The sequence below is a fragment of the Falco naumanni genome, chromosome 1, assembly GCF_017639655.2.
Source record: "Falco naumanni isolate bFalNau1 chromosome 1, bFalNau1.pat, whole genome shotgun sequence".
NCBI classification, from domain to species: domain Eukaryota; kingdom Metazoa; phylum Chordata; class Aves; order Falconiformes; family Falconidae; genus Falco; species Falco naumanni.
Genome location: NC_054054.1, coordinates 46,933,204 through 46,954,496, shown reverse-complemented (window position 1 = coordinate 46,954,496; position 21,293 = coordinate 46,933,204). Strand labels below are relative to the sequence as shown.

General features: G+C 36.7%; 1 protein-coding gene across 8 annotated transcripts in view; it reads right to left on the bottom strand.

The window, feature by feature from the left end:
• NSD2 (nuclear receptor binding SET domain protein 2) overlaps positions 1–21,293 on the bottom strand; it is a 102,629-nt gene that overhangs the window by 32,271 nt on the left and 49,065 nt on the right. For all 8 annotated transcript variants that reach the window (XM_040592222.1, XM_040592214.1, XM_040592248.1 and 5 more), the window contains 5 exons: positions 13,843–14,008; positions 8,227–8,393; positions 7,407–7,898; positions 2,564–2,708; positions 1,486–1,563 (listed from right to left, as the gene is read on the bottom strand). In XM_040592222.1, the coding sequence (XP_040448156.1) occupies positions 1,486–1,563; positions 2,564–2,708; positions 7,407–7,898; positions 8,227–8,393; positions 13,843–14,008 (1,048 nt within the window). The remainder of the gene's footprint in view (positions 1–1,485; positions 1,564–2,563; positions 2,709–7,406; positions 7,899–8,226; positions 8,394–13,842; positions 14,009–21,293) is intronic.

The following is a 21,293-nucleotide window of genomic DNA, read 5'->3' as shown; positions in this document are numbered from 1 at the left end:
GGGATGGGGGAAACTTACATGAAAAATAATCTAAAACCCACTTTCAAATTATTTTGAACTGATCTAGTTAAGTTACTTTTCTTTCAGTCATTATTTTAAAAACATGGTTAAACATTAACACAGTTTGATGACCTCTTAATACTTAAGGTCTGGTTTCTGGTGCTGAAGACTAACTCTAGAACACATCCAAATTGACTGCTTCATAGTCTTATTTTAGAAAGATGAGTCTACCTGCATAAGCACTAGTTTAAGATCTGAATACTACTGCCCAACATTTGTTTCATATTGTCAGACTGCACATGATCAATCTATACAGCTTTTAACTCTCCTGCCACTTGTAACAGTGTCTCATCACTGAAATGAATTAAGTCTCCTCCTTAAGTCTCCTTTAAGTTCTCCAAATGATACAGATGAGGATATTGGCGACATCTAATAAGGGGCCTCTAGAAAAGACAAGATATCACCAACCACAGAGACTAATTCTCTCCTTCTAGCATGACAGTTTCAGACTCTCTCTAACAAGTTTACTTGTATTTTACAGGAGACTGTAAGATCCCCTTCCTTTGTGAACCAAAATCCTAAGAACAGGATCACGTTGGTAATTTTAAACCAACGGACTTACTTACATATTTAGATGATCGTTTACCACGAAGTTCAAGCAGCTGCTAAATTACAAAAGGTCAGTGACTGACCTACATACCCCTTGCACAGGTTCAGCTACTGTTTGCACTTTCTCTACCTCAGAAAGATAGATGAAGGTTTAGGAAGTGGTCTGCTTCATCAGGATGAAATGACAATGTTGTTATACTCTCCAGTACTCTCTACTTTATGAAGCTACAGAGTATTATTACTTTATGAAGCTACAGAGTATTATTAGTACAAAGATTGCAAGCTCCAGGGGCACAGATATATTAACTGAAAATTGCCCTACTGCTACAAGCATTTTATTCCAGTGGGAACAAATAGCTGTAAATATTAAAAATATAGCAACTTGAAAATATGGGTAATTTTCAAATTAATGTTCTTATCTAAACAATCTAGGACATACTCTATTATCAGACTCTGAATCCACAAAGCAGATTGAAATGGCTCCAGGAGAACCTGCTACTTACAAAAAGCCAGCAAAAAAATCCCACAATATTCTTTCAAGTTTAAGATAAGAGGATTTGGGTAGGGGAACGATTGAACTGACATGTTTTCATCTGTAGATAACTATAAACGTACACAATATATGTACTAGAAACACCTGGTACAGGTACAATTTCAATTACATTTCTTGCAATATGACACTGAGGAAGGTGAACAAAATTCAGCACTACAGTGTTTAGATATTTAATTTGGGATCCATTAAAATTCTAATGTCAAGGAAGACAACATCTGAGATAAAATAAAGAGATTATGATACGTGGGCGATTACATAAAAAAATACACTCAATAGCTACTTATAATGATGAACTATTTGCACACAACACAAATTTCAATTACTTCTGGATCTTGATCTCCTTTTAGGTGAGTCTTGAAACACTTTACGTTTGGCCTCTCCAATATTCTTCAATGATGAACCTTGAGAGATACAGAATGTGTTTTTTTTTTTAAACTGATATCCAAATATTTCACATTTAAAATTTAAAGTTAAAAACTTTTCAGTTTTCCACAAAATGTTATTTCACACACACACATAGTTAACAAAACTGACTGCCATTTTTATACAAGTTTTTCCAAGTCTCACAAACTTTCAAACACTCCCTCTCATTCTTGTCATTGCCCAAAGCAGCACCTGTAGGCTTCTAATACTTCCATAATGTCTTCTTGCAGTGCTGTAAAGCTATTTAAATTTGAAAAATGATAGCTAGTTAAATTTGATAAAGTTCATGCAAATGCCAAACTGCCTTCCTCCATCTTTCTCACATAAGTGACTCTAAACCCCCTCAAATATTTTGCAAAATAATTGAGACCGTTTATCAAAACCAAACGCTAGACAACAGCAATAAAAAAATAAAAGGAGAAAAAAGAAAATATTTGCAATCTTGTACAATGTCCTAAAAGCTTTGAGTAGCACAATAAAATGCCAAATGGATGAAAGTTTCAGAATAAAGTTTGGAATACTTCTTCCTGAGTTGATAATGATATGAGGTAATATACTTTAGGTATAAGTGAAGAAAAGATTAAACTTTTTAAACCATTTCCTAACTATTCTATAAAAAAACAACTCAGATTTTACAAGTAATAACACAACTTCCCTTCCCACCATCCACTCATAACAGGCAGTGGATGCAATGGCAGCTGCTTATGGGCAGAAGAAGAATGAGAAATTAGCAATCTCTAAACAGCAGAAGGTTTACATATAACAACTTTGCAGAACAATGAGCAAGAAATGTAGACTTCATGGGTTGCGTTTATTGTAACCATTGGCATTCCTTTGCTATTGGCACAAACACCAAGAATTAAAACTGGAAAACAGTGTGAAAGCTGTTTTCCCTACAGGTCTCAAATATGTGCTTAGTTTAACGCCACTATGTATATCAAATTTAGTTAGAGTACACTAGCACAGTTTTACGTTTACCAGAGTCTTCTTCAGATTTGGGAGAGGTCACTATGGCAAACTTTGTGTTATAGCGAGCTTTCTGTTTTTCACTAAGCATGTTCCACTGCGATTCCAGCAGTTCTTCAATCTCCTCACTTGAAGCATCTGGATGTTCAGCAACCACCTATACATGCAGAAACAGGGTTGTATTTAAAAAAGGTGACCATTGAAAAGAATGGTGTACACAATTCTATTGCTTTGGAAAAACTGGATGAAAACAAGTTATCTAACATTCCCGCTATAGACAGAACTAGATTAAAACGTGTATCCAGTTTTTCTTTGAAAAACCCCTTCTCTCTTGTTCTCTGTCTCTCTAAAGAAAAAAAATACTGGGTAGCATATTTAGAAGTATTAAGAATAATTTTGGAAGCATCTAATTTGCCTTTTCACATTCAAAAACTGGATCAGTGTAAATTTTGTCTTGTGGTCATTCAAAAGTTTGTATAATTTCTTGATGAAGTTTAAATCTATACCACAAAAGACAGACAAGCAATATAGGAATATATGCTAGCCTAGAAAGACATCCATCAATCTCATTACACCCACCTTAGCAAAGCAATTTACATAAACTAGTATTTGATGTAACATGTAATACATCATTTTATGCTACATATATGACTACGAAGAACTCAAAAAGCTGTGCATCTTTTCTTAGTAACATGAGCATGACACATAGAATGTGTCAAAATCTTATCAACACAGAATTTAAAGAGAGTTTCTAGAAGTTTATTCAACACAAACAGAAAATCCAGTAAAAAAACAAAGAAAAAAATCCTCTCAAACTCCTTCAGTATTCCCATACTTCTGCTTAAGGAAAACCAGATTTGATTAATCATACAAGTCAGAAAGCTCCAACATTGTATGATCTACAGAAATAAAATAGTAGCTTTACAATTAATCCCTCTCATCTCATTACCTAGCATTCTCCAAAATCCTGTTACTGGAGTGATGCAATCAATACGCCAAAATCATAGAGTACAATAAAAACTACGCCAACAAAGCCATGTGTTCAAACAGTAACACCATTCAACAGAACAGATACAAGTTTTCTGTGGTAAGTGGAAATGATTAAACCTAATTTCTTAGTGTCTTAAAATTGCATTTTGTGTTGTCAAACAGGATACATGTGTGACTAAAGCTTCTCCAGGGGGTTAGAATAGTTGTACCACCTTTCTTCTACTGGGATTATTCAACGTCTAGCAGGGAAATTTATGCTGTAATTTTTCTCCTAGTACAGAACTAAGAGTTCTCTTGCTTCTGTGTGGCATAACCCATCTGCATATAGCTTGGGGAATACAGCTACCTTTGGTAGCCTGTACTCAGATTTTGATTAAAATCCAGCAATGTAAAAAAATAAATTTGAGAGGTGAGAACATAGACAGACCTACAAGATACCCCTCCCACAAATCTCGCTTCTTTAGGAAAAGAAATTAGTTTCAATTTTGACTATTGCTGCTGAGTGTACAGTTCATTGTGCTCAGCTAGGGCACAGGGTTATTTAATTCTCTAAGAAATAACTAGCCCTGTTCACACAAATGAGATACAGTTTAACATCACCTCCAGTCCCACCAAAATACAAATAAAACCTACTTTCAATGGAATAGGAGCACTGTGAAATAAGCAAAAGACACTCATGATTCTTAATGGCTAAGGAATCCTTGCAAAGGCGGCCCCCAAGGAAAATGCCCAGCAGTCTTCTCTGAAGTCTTTATACTGTAATACCCAATCCTGGCATACATACTGGAAATGATGTATCAGGTATCTTGACGTACATGAAAATCATGCACTTCTCCCTGGCACTTACTCTAACTATGCTACAGAACACACGGAAGATCTTCTCTTGGATCTGGGAATTAGTATCACCATAGCTGTGGAAAACATGGTAATTAGACCAAGCGTCCTAGCTTATCCAAGGAAAGCATATTACCTTCACTCCCACTTGTCTTAATGTTCAACAACTCCTTACACATGCAGGAATCTTCAATTACAAACCCTTACTAGTGAAATTATGTCTTAATTTACCTCAAAACAGACATAAGGCCCAGATCAATGAACTAATAAACATATAGCTGTCTGCCTCTCACTGAACAACATCTTTATCAAGTCAGACACCCCCTTCCAATGATTACACTTCACAGAAGAAGAACGTAAGAATGCCAATAGTACAAAATATATCTTTACTCCTTTGGTAACAGCACAAAATACTTAATGCGTCACTACAACCATGAAAGCGCTCCAAGCTCTCAATGCCTCCCCCAGGGAAGCATGCCTCTTAAATCATTAAAAACATCTTCCAGCAGAGTTTATCCAGTCTTCCAGCAGCCATCATTCATTTCTAAAAATTTCAACTATTCCTCACCCTCCTATCCCCAGAAAAAGTAACACAAAAAGTAGTAATTAATAAAATCAAATTGATACATGAGTCCTACTACCATACAAAGCTAGTCTCCAAGCAAGACAGAGCAGAAATGGCTCTACTTTTGAGAGAGCTTGTGATTATTAGAGGTTCCAAAAGAATATAGTCTTCAGTCATTTGTTTCCATTCACTTCCATCCCTTCAATAGTCTGGGGGCAGAGAGCCTCTTCTGGATCTATAACTTCCCTTTCTTCTAAGTTTCTACATGTAAATACTCAAGTAGCTATACACTGAACTCTCAGATGTCATCAATAAAGTAGCTCAAACCCAGGTCTGTTTCTTAGCCAATGTTGTAATTCCTTCTAAAGCATCAGAACATCTACAACAGCAACAAAACAAATCCTTGGATGGAAAGCAAACCATGCAAATTGAACCAGATAAGCCTAAACAAAGGCGAAACTGAACACTAGTTTGGATACAATCTCCACCTTCCACTGAAGGCACAAAACTGCCATTTTAAAAGCGATGTGACAGGCTGGAAGTGTTAACTAAACTCAAGTAACTTAGGTTCTGTGCAAAAAGCATGAATATCTAAAACAGTATTTCCCCACTTCACCAGTTAACTTTGAATCAAGAGAAAGACAAGTTCTACTGCCCTGATCGGGATCGGTTAGAGGGACTGTTACCTGCAGCCACCTTGTATCTGCATTTTTTGTAACCTAGTTCTCTTCTGTGTGCAGAAGTGCTTTGCTACCTGTTAGAATGGATCACAATCAGGTGGATTTGGGTTTTCATGAATGATCTTATTAAGGTATTCTAGGCAGAAATGGTAGGATCTCCTTTCTGTAAACATATGCAATATTTTGAAACCTACTTCCTTCTACTTTAATTGCAGCATTAGGCACTATCATCAGTGTGACTTTCAAGTTTATGCAAAGTTTTCAGTTTCCTGAAATGACACTGACGACAAGACACAGCAGTTCCTCAGTGTTGAATACTGCAATAGTATTCATATTTTCCATCTATTAATTTGAGAATTACAGTATAACCATAGTAGGGAATGAAGCTTGATAACTGGCACAGAAAACAGAAATATAACATCAGAGACTCATCATGTCTCTTCTGTGGTAAGATATATTTGGCTAAAAGTCCATAAACCCAGTCATAATAATCTCATTTCTTCCAGAGAAGTAATTTCACATCCCTCAGTATTGCACAAGACTTCTTGCTACCTATGTTAGAGGCCAAGGAAATTCCCCCTTACCACTATACAAGACACAAGGTTACTTACAGAAGAACTGGACATAGAACTCAGGCCTCTCAAACATGAGACAGATGATTTACCATACAGCTTTTTGTAATGAATATGTCAAAATCTGTATTTAATACAAAACCCTTTCCTTCCCGGAACCAACAAACTGAACTGCCAGTGCTTCTCTCAATTTAACCAAAGACATTAAAAGGTATGTGTCATCTTGCATTCATTTTCATTCTTAATACTAGCTTAAGTTGCAATGATCTAAAAAGATCCTACGTTGAACCACAATTAATTCAGTTTCATATAACAGAATTTGTTTTTCAGTTTTTCTTTATAAGGTTCATACCTATTAATGTTTTCTAACGCAATTATCCTATAACAAAGTCAGCCATTCAGTAGCTGAAGAGTGTGGCAATGTCACCACTAACTTTCTGGTCCTTCTGTGGGTATTATGGAATAGCACTGCTACAAGAAAATGAGAACTCATGCTTCTTTCGGTGCATGGAATTGTACTGCAAATGGATCAGAGGGTTGTAAGGAAGAAAAATGACGGTCATGACTTTGAAATAATGAGCTAGAACAGCAGTACTGTTTTTACACTTCCAAGAGGCTTCCTAAGAAATGTTGTTATTAGGCATTTATTTATTCTGTCTTGTTTTGGAGCATAATCCTCCCAAGAGGACCTAATTTCTGTCCCAGCAGACTGCACGCTGATAGTGATTTTCACAAGCTTTGGTAACAAGATTCTTTTGAAGCTCAGCAAAAAAATCTAGGTAGGCAAACAGTTTTTGAGGAGTTCAAAGACAAGGGAACACACTGAAGGAATCGAGCCACATCTTCAGAAAGAATGTACAAACTAACTACAAGTAGACTGCCATAAACAGCATGAGCATATGCATGCATATCTACTGTATTTTTTTAATGTATGTAAAATAAATGGCTAACACAAAGGACTATTAGATTACGTAGGAAGATACCAACATGACTTATGTTTAAAGTACAAGGGCATTATCATCATCTTGTTTATACTGCTCATCTACATTCCTTTCTTTCTCTGTGTCTAGACTAAGATTTGATGCAGGCATACCTTGTCAAGCCCAGAGTATTATGGATTCTACAGTAACAACTGGGTTTTGCCAACTAAAGAAGCTTCTTGAAGTACAGAAATGAGAAGAGGCAATCAACAATGATAAATAAAAGAGACTAACCTCATCTCTGTGCTTCTGACAAAAGACCAAAAACTGAGATACTGCATCGCCCTTTCGGCTTCGTGGAGTAGATCCTGGAGTTTTCTTTCTATTGAGAGGGGAGCCTATCCCTCTTTTGGATTCTGCCTGTTCAGATGACTTTTGAGGAGTAGTATTCTTAGTCCCTGGCTGATTGCTTTCTTGCGTATCATCAGTGGCAGACAATTTTGATGTCCTTCTCCTCCTCTTGTTAGGAATGCCAGACTCCTTCATTGATTTCAGATTTTGAGTGGTTTCTTCATTTGAGTAAGATGACTCATCTATCTCCTCTAACGGTTCCACAGCAATGCCAACTTCCTTTGCCACTCGAGGATTAAGATGAGGTCTGTCCCTAACATAGATGAAGGTGTACTTGGCCTTCCGTTCTTCCACTGTCATGCCTACTGCTTCACTTGCTTGTTTAACGCCCATCTCCCACTGTGGCCGCAGCTTCCCTGAAACAGGCTTTAACATCTGCAAGATAAGATGACAGTGTGAGAAACCTGCCCACTTTTGATTTCAAAATGCCAACACTAACACAGAACAATTCCAGGAGATTAAGTGTATTTGATAGTACTGACACCATGCATGAATCAACAACAAAGCAAAAGAGTACTGATTTTTAATAACCAACAGTGGTAAACTATCCCCATCCTCTGCATCTGTAAGTGAAATACAGGACTACAGGCCTCTGTAAAACAAGCTGTCTTTAAAGCTTTCTAGAATATCTATTTATATCTGTACATACCTGGAACAGTAAAATAAAAAGCTGCAAATTTTGTCTGATTTGGTAGCCTCTTACCTTTATTTTCTCTGCTTTAGTGAGGGCTTGTTTTGCACTTTCCTGGCATAACTGTTCAAACTGGTCTTTTTCTTTGAAGGGCACAAGGCTCTTCTCAAATATCCAGGCTCGCTCTGGGGCATCTCCAAAAAACTGAACATGATATTGACGAAAACTCTTTTTCTGTCCTGAAAAAGAAAAAAAAAATGTATTTAAGATACAGCTTAGGTTGTTCTGTACACTTTCAGACTTGAAGTCTTTTGTAAGCTGCTATAGTTACCATGAAAAAAGCACAGTAAAACTGGTCAACCTTTCAAGAACCACTTAACTGGCTTGAAAGTCTCTGAGCTATGATGTTTGATACAAAAGCCCAATAGTTTAATTCCAAACAAGAACATGCTTTGCTAAATTAACTTAAGGTTACAATTGCCTTTCAGTGCTTTCCATGTATATTAACTTACATGTAGGTCTGGATGTTTCTGAAAATTCTGCATTTGGTAAAGTTTCCGAGGCTCGGATAGCTTGTGCATCCAGCCTCACTTCTGATTTACCTAAATTTTATCTTTTAATATTCTTGATCAGAAACACATACTTAGCTAGTTTTAACACTTGCCATCACAACTTCATCTTAATTAAGCTTTTAAGGAATCAAAGCCAGAAATGAAAAGGATTTGCATGGTGGAAGGGAGAGAAGGAAGGTATGAGAACAATTCTGAAACCTAGCCAAGAAACATTCATTCTTCAGAGATTGTAAAGAGGAACACTGTCTCACTGTAGTAAGACATAAGCATACAATCTTCCCCTTCTAAAGATCTCAGCTATTGTACAACGAAGGGGGAAGACAACACCTTCAAAATTCAAAGTTCACAGTTAACAAAGAACTTCTAAAAGGTAAGAGAATCAGACTTAAGATGTCCTCTAGCATCTGCTTAATTAAATCTCACAGATTTGGCATCCAAGTGTTCAAGTTAGGGTCTCATTTAAAAATAGAAAAGGTTTTAACTGCAATGATCCACACTTCTGTGTTTGTAAATTCAATCCTGCTAGACAAGGATCAGTTACACCCCCTGCAGTAACCCCCTGCAGTATCTATAGTTCTTCAAGGTGTCACCACATTAGTATGTCTAACACATAGTCTGAGAGGAAGAGGAAATGAGGTAACGATGTCTACCCAGTAAGAACAAATTACAGTCACAGTTCTGTTACAGATGTCTTCATTCTAGGTCTAGATTTTGCTAGGTTATTCTCAATTTCTTCTGCCTTAATCAGCAAATACATCTAGCTGATTGCTTCATGCACTATTATTAATGAGGTTTCCAGACTTAGAAAGAGCTTTCATTTCATAATTACTCAGCCAATAGTTATTTTTAAAGAGGCTCAATCTTGTCTCAAAATATGTAATCTGGACTGGTAATATGAAATCAACCTAATAAATGGTATGTGCATAAGTTTTATTAAGCATTACATATATATATATATTAACCATTACATACAGAAACATATATATATATATATGTAAAAAACATACATGACAGCTACAAGAACAATGATGACTCATTTGAGATCAGATATGAGAATCTAGAGGAATGGCACAGGGAAAGGTCTCGGGACTATATGCATCATACATCCAATCCAGTAGTCTAATACCTGTTCCAGTAATGCAGTCAGGAGCAATTCTCTTGCACAGTAATTACTTTGTCCTCATCAAGAAAATGTTGCTTGACTAGGGACTACTGAGTTCCGATGTCAGTCTCTCTATGATGAAATTAAGGATAATATTTGTATTTTACCAGGATGGCCTAGCTGCAGAGAGAGATGGCACTGACTACGTTTACAACCACCTGTAAAGATCTGCCCTTGAGCAGCCAACAGCCCAGCTCCAGGCAGACACAGACACTCTATTCCTTTTACAATGTAACACTGGAAAGCTGTAACTGCCTAATTAAGGAGTCTCAACAATAGTGCCTACCACCAGAACCATTGAACCTAATCGTGTACCTTCAGGTATCTTCAGTGGGCTGAAGACAGGATCAATGCTCCTGGATAAAATAATGGAATTCATTAAGGGCTGTTATATACAAAGACATAATTTCTGGCTCAGAATTCTGGAACCACTAGTTATTGAAGGTTTGGGAGAGTATTCTGGGGACCCACCACTATTGTCTTTTTCTGTATCCTAGCATCTGTGGTTGACCACAGTCAGAGACAGGATATTGAATGCGATGGAGTTTTAGTCTGACTCGGTATGGGTCTTTTTACATGAAAATGTACATCCCCCCAAGTCAAAAGTTACAAACTTTTAAGCCTAACCAGCTGGAATGACAAAATCAAGTATTAGCATCCAGAAGCACTGATTGTTTATAAATGCTGTTTTTATCTATATATCCCATATATCCTATCCTAGAAATGAGAAATACAGAGAGCTAGTTGAATACTTCTACAATTCCCAGATAAAAGAACTTTTCTGTTTGGAACAGGAGGCTTTTGATAGTGCCTCAACTCTGAATGGTAGGTGGAAGATAATACAAGACTGGAGCTACATACTGATGGGAATAAGCACATCAGTGTGCATTCATCAGTCATGATGGTTGCCCAAACCTAGTGAAACCTCCTGAAGGCAGGCCCCAAGCTAACTCCAGAGCACATATCAGAAGTGGCCATCATCTGTATTACTTCAAATAGATGGAAGTTAGCAACTCAAAGTACATGGGCCTTTCTTTCTGTTAGTACTACACAGGTTACATTCAAATGTATGGCATTGTTTTTTGCTAGGTCTATTTCTATAGTTTCTTATAAAAAGCTACCAGACATTCTTGATAATGAAGCCTAAACCTCGCTCCTTTCAAGGAGCAGAGTAATTCAGTTAGGAACAAAATAACAGCTTTATTTCTCTCAAAATCCAGCTCTTCTATCTCATAATGGACCTAATAATCCAAAGGCTAAAATCAGAGGGGCTGCCTGATCAAAACTCTGAAAGACTGCTACAAGTAATACTTGTCTGAGGAGTCTATAACAACCATTCTAGCAATGGCATGAATGCTTGAAAGGGTTACCAAGAAGAAATTTAGTTTACTACCAACACCAAGTCTAGCTATAATCCTAGAGATCTTCATTCAATTTGTTCTTCAAAAACTCCTATGAATGAGATCACACCATTTCTTCAGGCAACCCATTTGAATGCTGCATTATGTTTATCCCTTCCAAGTTATTTTTAATATGTAGTCTAAATATTCATCGCTACTAAACTCTCTTCTCCCCAGAATAGGAAGGGTTTATGCCTCTTCTTTGCATGTCACTTATTTAAGGCCAGTTACTGGGTTCGCCTTCAGCATCTCCTTTCAGAATAAACAGCCCGTTTCTCCAGTCTGCCTGTGCAGGTAGACTCCCAGACTTCTGTTCATGCTGTTCTCAGAAGCTTCTGTTTGGTCCATGTTTCTTGACATGAGATGGCCCAAACAGGAGGAAATGAACAAAGCATTGCCACTGGAAAAGCAAAGGATCTACTTTATGGTTTTTTATAAGCAGCACTAATTAATTCATGTCAGTGTGACTGTGGTCTTTCTGCAGAGAAATCTACAATGCATTATCATGACGCTCTGTTTCCTTCCTGCAAAAATGCAGCTTTCCACTCATCTTCCAGCTTGATCACCCACTACTATAAAAATCCAACACTTACTGCTATTAACTGCATGGTTTTTCAGACCATACCTCTAAAGTGTCAAGATTATTCTGATTTCTAACCCTGTATGCTTACAGTCCCTCCACACTGGAAATTTGTAATTCCAATGCAAATTTTAGCTGTATATTCTAGTCCATTTTCCAAGTTCTCAATGCAACCCTTGAAAACTACATAAAAACAAAAACTCCTTTCCCAGACTTAGAAATACATAGTTCAAAGCTACTGCAATCTCTAGCAACAAGGAAATGCCCTATTCTGTTCGTAACAACAGAAGCCAATACTTTCACTTGATCTAACAAAATACATGAAAGTATTTAGAAGCATAAATATCAAAACAAAGGTAATGTGCTCCTACTTTGGTTTGATATTGCTAATAACTTCTTGCTTTTCTCATTAATATGCAAGTTTTCTTGAGTCAGTTTTCATATTTTCTAAATTTTCAGTACAGTTTGGCATAAACACAATAAAAAACAGTTTACAGTGTTCAGCTGGAGATAAAACCAGTGAGGGATACAATGTGCAGCAAAATCATCTGCAAATACAACCATAGCAAAACGAAGGCTAAGGAATGTTCACTGGGGCAGGAGACTGAGCGACAAAGGACACAGGCTGGGGTACTCTATGACTTCTCTGTCTCAGGGCTTTGTTTTTTAAAACTGTGGCATCTGTCCCCAAGTCTCCAAGTCCCTTAGTCTACTGATTAAGGCTGTAAGACAGAGGCACTACCCACAGCACATTATGGAAAAGTCAGGGAGCACTTAATCAAATCAGACATATATGAGATTATGGGACCACATGGGATGCCTCAGAAGGAGCTGAAGGTGTTGGCCAGTGTGATTGCAAGAGTGACCTCTATGATTTTTGAAAGGCCACAACCATCAGGGGAGATACCCAATGACTGGAAAAAGGCAAACATTGCACCTATGTTCAAGAAAAACAGGAACAATCTGGGGGAACTACAAGCTAGGCTGACTAGCTTACTCTCAATGCCTACAAAGATAACAGGGCAAATTCTCCTCAAAGACATGTCCGAGCACATGAAAGACAAGGTGTCTGGGAATAGCCAGCACAGACTCACCAAGGGCAAATTGTACCTAATCAACCTGATTCACACAGTGCTAATATAAAAGGCAATGGACACAGGTTGAAACAAGGGAAATTTCAACTAGATAAAGGGAAAAGTCTTCTTGCCATAAAGGCTGCCAGCTGCTGGAACAAGTTGGCCAGAAAAGCTATAAAGTCTCCATCCTTGGAAGGCATTTAATATTTGACTGGACAAGGCTCTGAGCAACCTGCTCTAACTTGGAGACTGTATGACTTGCAGAAGTCCTTTCCAGCCTGTACTATTTTATCATTCTACAACCAGCAAAGATAAGCCTCAAGATAAGTTTTACTTATCAGAACAGAAAACAAAGCAGCAAATAGGATTAAGAAATCGTACAGATTCCTACTTAATGTCACTAACACTTGGTAATCCTTGCATTCCAAATCAACTAATGTTGTCTGTAGGTAACAGTATTGATTCTGCAAATCACGGCAAATTTAGCTGCCTGAATTACAGATTGCTTTTATTAAAGCATAATCATTAGGAGTATTTAATTCCCATTAGCTTTCAAAACAATTTTTAGTCCATATCACTTTCTCCAAGCATCTCCATAAAAACATTGGAAAGTACCATCAGGTCATTTTTTTAATAAGACTCCACACAGATTCATAGATCACAATTTTGATATATATTTGGAGAATGTTTCGAGTTAAAAAGATGAGAGTGGATAAAAGGCTCTGTCTGCTATATGCTCAAGAATAGCATTCACATGATTTTAACATTCCTCTTGTCAAAATGGAGCTGATTCAGTTACTGATACAACTGAATAGACACAATGAAGAACATAATTTTCCCAAATTAATGGTTATGTATACCTGAAGAAATCTGGAAGTTTGTAGCAACACTCACATACCTTTTAGTTTAGTGTAGGAATGAAGAACAGGATCAGCAGAAACCATACATGGCCACCATGGGAAACCAGACACTTTTGACCACACTAGATCTCCTATATTATACTTCAACAGATGGACTTTGTCTTCTTTGATGATACTTTGAGTTGGATCCCTCTTAGCAGGAGCCTTAAAAGATTAAAAAAAATAAACAAACCAAAAAACAAACAAAACAAAAAACTATCACCATATTTCTCCAGATGTGCACTAGGATTACTAAACAGCATACAAAAATAAACAACAAACTACAGTTCATACTCTGTTTAAACATTCTCATTATACGTAAAAACACAGAGTGGTAATGGAAGGAGGGAAATAAGAAATAGTTCAGCAGAACAAAGAGCTATCATGTTTACTAACAAGCAATAATTATATTACACATGTAATAAAAAGTTTACATTGCAATTTTTGTTCTCTCAGAAAAAAAAAATCCAAGTTCCATTTATGTTCTTGGTTTTAGTTAGAAATATTGGCTAGTGGTTTGCCTTTATCTTTTCAAGTAACTGCTGAGACCATCAGGAATGCTTAGTTTAATTTCAAACACATTAACTGAGCACTGGATGTAGATGTGGAAGAGCCAACCTCCCTCTGTATTGAGTATTATTAAGTTTAGCAGCATATACACAAAAGTGTTCTTGGATTTAAAATAAAATAAAATAAAAAAAATCCCTAACTAGAAGACTGAAATACTGTCTCTATGTCTGAATAGAAATTACATAAATACCCAGTTAAAAACCCCTGAACTCTGTCTTTCTACATGCTGAGAATTTGTGACATAAGCCCTTCCCCACACCCTTTTGCAAGATTTTCTTTTTCTGTTCCACTTTTAGCAGTAAAAGTTTGTGAGTGCTCAGCTGGTGCTCTAGAGCTATTTTAGGTATTGGAAAACAATTACAGAACTATTTCCATTCCAAGTGAAAGCTTTAAGTACAAGGGAGTTTTGTGTTCCTCTACAATAGATACACATTTTAACTGCATTATAGCAAAGTTCAGCAACAGAGACATTTATTCACCAACTAAAACCATTTCATCAATTTAAGTACATTTTGTATTTTTGGCTTCATCTGTTTTTTTGATAGAAATCACGAATGCCTTTATCTAGGTAAGCACTAACTCTGGATGTAAGAAAGCAGAGAAAATGTCACATTACAGATAGCTTACAAAAAAAAAAAAAAACAAACACACATTCTTAATTTGATTTTTCATTTTTATAGTCCTCAATAGTTTAACATACAGAAGGCAGACGAAAGCTTCAGGCTTTCAGTAGTTTTAATGTTAGAACTGGAGCAAAATTCTGGTTTAACTAATTAAAGTGGCAAGAAGAGAGAACACCTTTAAGAAACCAGAAATCTAGAATGCAAAAACCAGTATTTGAAGCACTATGTTGACCCAGAGTAGATAAGGTTACTTTGTACAGGTTTTTAAATCCACAGAATACTACCATAACTAATTACACATTATTTTCCAAACACAAACAACAAAAAACTTTGATGTGCTGCAACAACACAGAGATTTTTTTGCAACTCAAACACAGAAGTACATCCAGTCAAAAAACCTAAAGCTTAATGTATTCAGAAACTTCTTTCCTCAAAGCTCTGAAAGCTGTGCCTGGTAAACACACATGATGCTATGTCATCTGATCGTTAGGGACAGTTACTCATCAAGTGATTCAGCTTTTCTGATTAATTCAGACTTGGTTCATGTGCCTCTAGCTAGAACCACGTTCCCATGTCTCAAGGTTTTTGGCTCTCTAAGGATTCTGTGAGACTCTCAGAAAACCCTTCTCACTGAGCTTGCCTCAAGTCCAGCACTCTCAATAGACCTAAAAGATTCCAAGCAGATGTGAAAAATCAAATGCTGCTTCTAGCAGTTAAATGTAACAGGAAAAGTTATGCTTAAAAGCTAAAAATTAAGAAATACATGCTGAGAACAGGTCTGGAAAAACATTAATCCTAACACACAAAAAATGACTTCAGCAGTTAAACTAAAGAGGTGGGATGAAAATATTTTTCAGTGAGTTAACTTTTCAGAAATGTAAAAGTTACTCAGGATTCTGAATCTCATTTTTAATTTATGAGTCCCTGTATTTTTCAGAAAGTGCAACTAAGCTGCAAGGATTTACGACTACTGTCTGAGAGGGAACTGGCTGGAATAATGAAAAGGCTCTAGCAGTGCTTCTTATTGCAGCATAATCTAAAAAGGGTGGCAGTACAAGGGTGAACATCGCATTTCAATGTATCTAACAAGCACTTCACAAATTTTAAAAATGCCCAGAATTCTTGTACTATACTGGATGACAGTAAAAAAAATTACAGGCTCTGAAAAAACCTACAAGTTTTATCTATATAATGCCTGCTGTGTTTATGCTTTTGTTTTACTGATAAAATGTGCAGTCTAAAAGAACAGCACAGAATTCTATTGTCATATGAGCTCTTAAAAAAATTCTTTTAAGACCCATAGAAAATATCACCATGAACTCGCTCACTTCCATCTTACTTCTCCACATCACTCTGATGTAGTTCCACTTTCTCATTCAATAGAAATTACTCTATTTAATACATATCTCAACACTGAACAGTGAGCTAAAATTCCTGTCATGTACTTCTGAGACAAGCAGCTGTATGACACCAACATCTCTTCAACACTCCTCTCAAAAACATTTCTGCCATCAGAGCATTAAATGCTTAACTATTTAAGTTCTTTTAAAACACCAGAAAATGCTAGATAATGGAAGGCAGTCACATGCATAATTTCACTTCAGTATCCAGGTTGGGTTTTTTAATTTATTGATGGGATGGGAGGAAGAGGGCATTTCTAAACAAATTTGCCATCCAGTCCCCTGATGGTGTCTATGTTCTCATATGACAAGAGCGGGAGCTTCTTTACGAGGTACTTGTACTCTGCAGTTTTTAAGAACAGCAGATCATCATTCAAATTGCAAAGTGGTATAGAAAAAAGTAATTTGGCTTGAATGTTTTTTTTTTTCCTCCAGAAGAAAACAGGAATTGTTGTTTAGGTAAATTTTGGTTCCTAATAATATATAGTCAGACAAAACAGGGCATCTGACTATGCATCTGTGGAAGACGAGAAGGCAGGACTCGAAGTGCTCTTTTGGTGGTCTGTGTGACTGCACTAGAAGACAGGGAATACCTCTTCCTGCCATAGCCCATCAATTCCTTCTGTGATGATAGTTAAGCAAGCAAATTAAGATAGGAGACTCCTGATTTAGAGCATAACTGTAAAGCAAGGGAACGTCACACAAAATCAAACTACTTTAAAATACCTTCCCCTAAATTCTTGGTTCTCTACATCTTTCTGGAACTTCATTTCTTGAAAATTGTTCTCCTTTAACTAGATATCCTATCCATACATGTAAATAAAGCAAAACCTGTTGGGCTTTCCATGCTGCAGAAGAGCACAGAACAGTCTTTGCTTGCCGTCATTGCTAAGTAAGCCCGGACTGCTCTGTGTACACCCCATCCTGTTACCTTTTACTGCAATTTTGACAGAAGTAAACATACATTCAGTTCCAGAATTTCCCCTCCTTCTCCTTCCTCAATTATAGGCAAGCCCTGTAGCCTCCAAGGTAACTGCCACCTCAATCACCTTAGACCGAAACTTTAAACCAGTTACGCTAAACAGAAAGAAAAAGCTTGTGATTGTACTTCTTTTCTACTTTGGGAAAGAATTTCAGCATTTTTTTCCCCTTTCAAACACTAGACTGCAGAGAAGTTACATAGACGGGCAATCAAAGCCTCGGTGAGCAGGTGATGAGCCCCCCACAGACCAGCCCTAACACTGAATACACAGACCATTTGACAGGCTCTGCACTACTCAGTATGGCAGACATCATAATTCCAGGCTTTCTCGATTAGTATCCTAATGAAAGACTGGCTCTGAAAGGCAGCTAGATGGATTTTAAGTTTATTTTGTCCATGAGGGCACAGAGTGTGGAAAGGAGTTAACTCCCTTATTACAAATGAGTTTTTCCGTGAGAAATTATGCCTTGGAGAGTACCAGTATCCTTGAAAATTCATTGGGGCCAGCAGCTGCAACAGGCTGAGAAGGACAAAAAAAAAAAAAAAAAAAAAAAAAGTAATGCCTTTCTTCTTCCCTTAACATTTCACAGATTTGTTTGTCATTTCACTCAACACTTTCATAAGCCATGAGTGACAGGCAGATTGAAAAGATTTTATGACAATGCTGTCAGCATCCTATCAGCCCAGAGAAATGACCTGGCTATAGAAAACATTGGTATTTAATTAACTTTGCCTACAACTGATCAAAAAAATCCTATCAGTTTCCATTTAGTTCTGGTCTGACTAATGAATATGATGGTGCAAGAACACACAGTGAGTGATGGGTAATTTTAAATCTTAAAACTATCTTAAAATTACCAAAGAAAAACACCTTTAAGGGCAGCACCTTTACTGTACTAAGAGCTTTAGGTTTGTTTGTAGACTCTTGTTATGAAAACACCATGATGAGTGTTTAGTAAACAAGGGACAAAGGTAATTTTAAAAAACCCAAACACCTAAAAGGCTTACTAGTTGGTATCAAGAGAGAGATAACTTTATTTCTCTTAAAGTGATTAGTGGTAGAGATACTAATATTATCATTATCTATTTTATGTATATATGCAAGGAATTATAATCCCTCAAAATTATTAAAAATTACCTTAAGCATCAAAAAGCTACTATTTCACTATACAAACTTGAAAGCTATAGAAATAATTAAAAAAATCTTCAGCTAACTGTAAATTGTCAAAAAGGGATTAAACGAAGAACGATGTTGAGAACTGGTAATGAATACACCACCAGAACTTAATATTGGACAAAACAAACAAACAAAAAACCCCAAACACCACAACACAAAACCAAACACAACAACAATTAGGACAAGTAAAACCTGTAAACGCTCTCCCTAACAGGGGAGTACATATTGAACAACTTGCAGATAGATCTGATATCCTCCTTTCTGTTTTCATTTTCAATTCAGTTCCATCCTATATCAAAGAACTTCTACTGGACTGCACTACAATAGGCAGTCATGCTACAAACACAGACTGCTGGTGGTCTGCTTGTACTCCAAAATAAAAAAGAATCTACTAGCATTGCAAAGAAACTAAAAATAATCAAGGTCCCTAAACAGAATATGCAATTAAACCATACTTTGAATCAAAGTCAGAACACACAGACAGTTAAGCATGTTCTTAACTATGGAAAGGTAACATTGCCTGCTGACCAAACCCACATATTTTTCTGGTCCTGCTATCTACTTGTGCTGTGCTTCATCCACCAACACTCCTATTTTCTCCCATGGGCTTGTGTAATAAAAATAAAAGTAAAAATGTTTTCTCTTCTCTTGCCTCTCTATCAGGAAAGATAGTGAACTAAAGAAATGGTTGTAGAACAAACTTCATTCCTTTCCGAGGTTCAGGAGAGGTGGTAAGTTTGTCTGGACACAAAAGGAGCAACAGAACAGAAAAGTTTAGTTTTGTAATGCTGTTCTGTCACTTCAGAACTCACCGATGATTAAGGACACTATAAACAAGCAAACAAACAAAATATTTAATAGGGCAATGATTCCAAATGTTTCTTCCTTGAAAAACCACCATCACAATTATGTTCTTAGGAAAGCTCTTGCTTCCTGAAAAATTCAGGAATTTCATTTGACAAAAGACAATCACCATCCAGTCTTCAGGCAAAGGAACGAAGGAATGCAGCTACTTTCCCAATGAATGATGTCCTGTCATTCAGGACAGAGAAACAGCTTTTTCTCACTATGTGACAGAGGACAAAAAACTCGTGAAGTCAAATCACTTCAAAACCAAAAATTACAACTACAGCTATTAAAATCCCTGCAAAACCCTCAATATACACTATTGCTTCAAATGAACAGGGTGGCAACTTAACACTGTTAAGAAAAGGCCAGTGTTCATTCTAAATGATATAAAAATACAGTATCATCACAAACATAAATGCTGTAGTGTTTGGTTTTGGGGTGTTGGTTTTTTTTAAGAATATAACTCACATATTACAGTTCATCTGTTTATCCCAGAAGGACACATCCTTAGAGGCCCCATGTTTATCCAAATAGCTCCCACCTTCTGGGATGTGGGGAGTATATTTAGGTAGTAAAGCACAAGTCACTGAAAGTATCAAGAATAAAAATAAGTTTTTGCACTTTGTCTTGTTATGTTTGTTTATTATTTAATGTAAGAAACCTGTGTCATTACAGTTCCAGCAAACCACTGCCTACAGAGGGAATACTTCAGGCAGAAGACTGAAGAGTAAACCGGACCCTCACAAGAAGATTAAGAGAAAACGCTGAATTATTACTACAAAATGGAGAAGAACAAGGAAATACGATGAAAAAAGCAGTGAGCTGGCAAAGTTTTAGGTTCCATCTTCAGTAAAACAAAAAGGGACACTTCAATAGAGCATCCAAGGACTGCTGCCCTCAAAAGGCCATTGCATCAGCCTCTGCACAATCATATCTGCAACACTCTTAAAACATGCATTATATTGTGCAGAGAGGTAAAGACTGAGGGGGAAGAAGACATGAAGAGTCCAGATCAAAACCAAAAAAATTTAACAAACTGTATCAGGGGCTGGTGTGTTAGTTTTTCAGATTTCTAACTGTTTTATACCAAGCCAGACATTTAACTAAAACCTTCCAAATTCAATTTCGTGAGCAATTACATTAGATTTATTTCTTCAAGTTATGTTTTCCTTTCTTCTACTACTGAGCACTTACTTCTTTTCCCTTGTATTACTAGAAGAGAGTCAAGTCTGGCAGTATTAAGAATTATATTTGCAGAAGACACTACATTTGAGTCATCCTGCCACAACTAGGATTTATTTTTCTTGAATGTACTTAGACGCTAAAGCTTTAGAAAAAGAGGACAAAAGGGCCGAAGAAAATTACTGTTCTACTTGCAGATCCCCCAAAAACTTTTCTGTGCTGGCTGAGGCTCTTTGAAACCAAATACAAGTTTCATGACAACAGGTTTGTTTCCTCCATTTCTTTCCACAAACTTGTCTAAAGCAGTTCGTGGACAGCATGTTATTACCATGCAGGACCCTCCCCTCCAAGAGGGAAAGCAAGCAGAAGACCATAAAAATCTAAGTTAAACAGGAATTCATAATGTAGATTATGGATTTTAAAACAAGATGAAAGCTCAAATTTGTATTTCAAATCAACCACTAAACTCCTGGCTACATTTTGCTTTTTTTTTCTGGCTTTGGTTCCCTCATAAACAAGTCTCCAGGAGATGAGAAATTTTTTTAAGATGCTTTTACACTTTAAAAAAATCTGTCTCTCCACATCAGCAATCTCCCTTTAAACAGACACAATATGAGCAAGTATTTTAGAAATAAAAACTTAACACTGTATTTTAGTAACTAGGCTA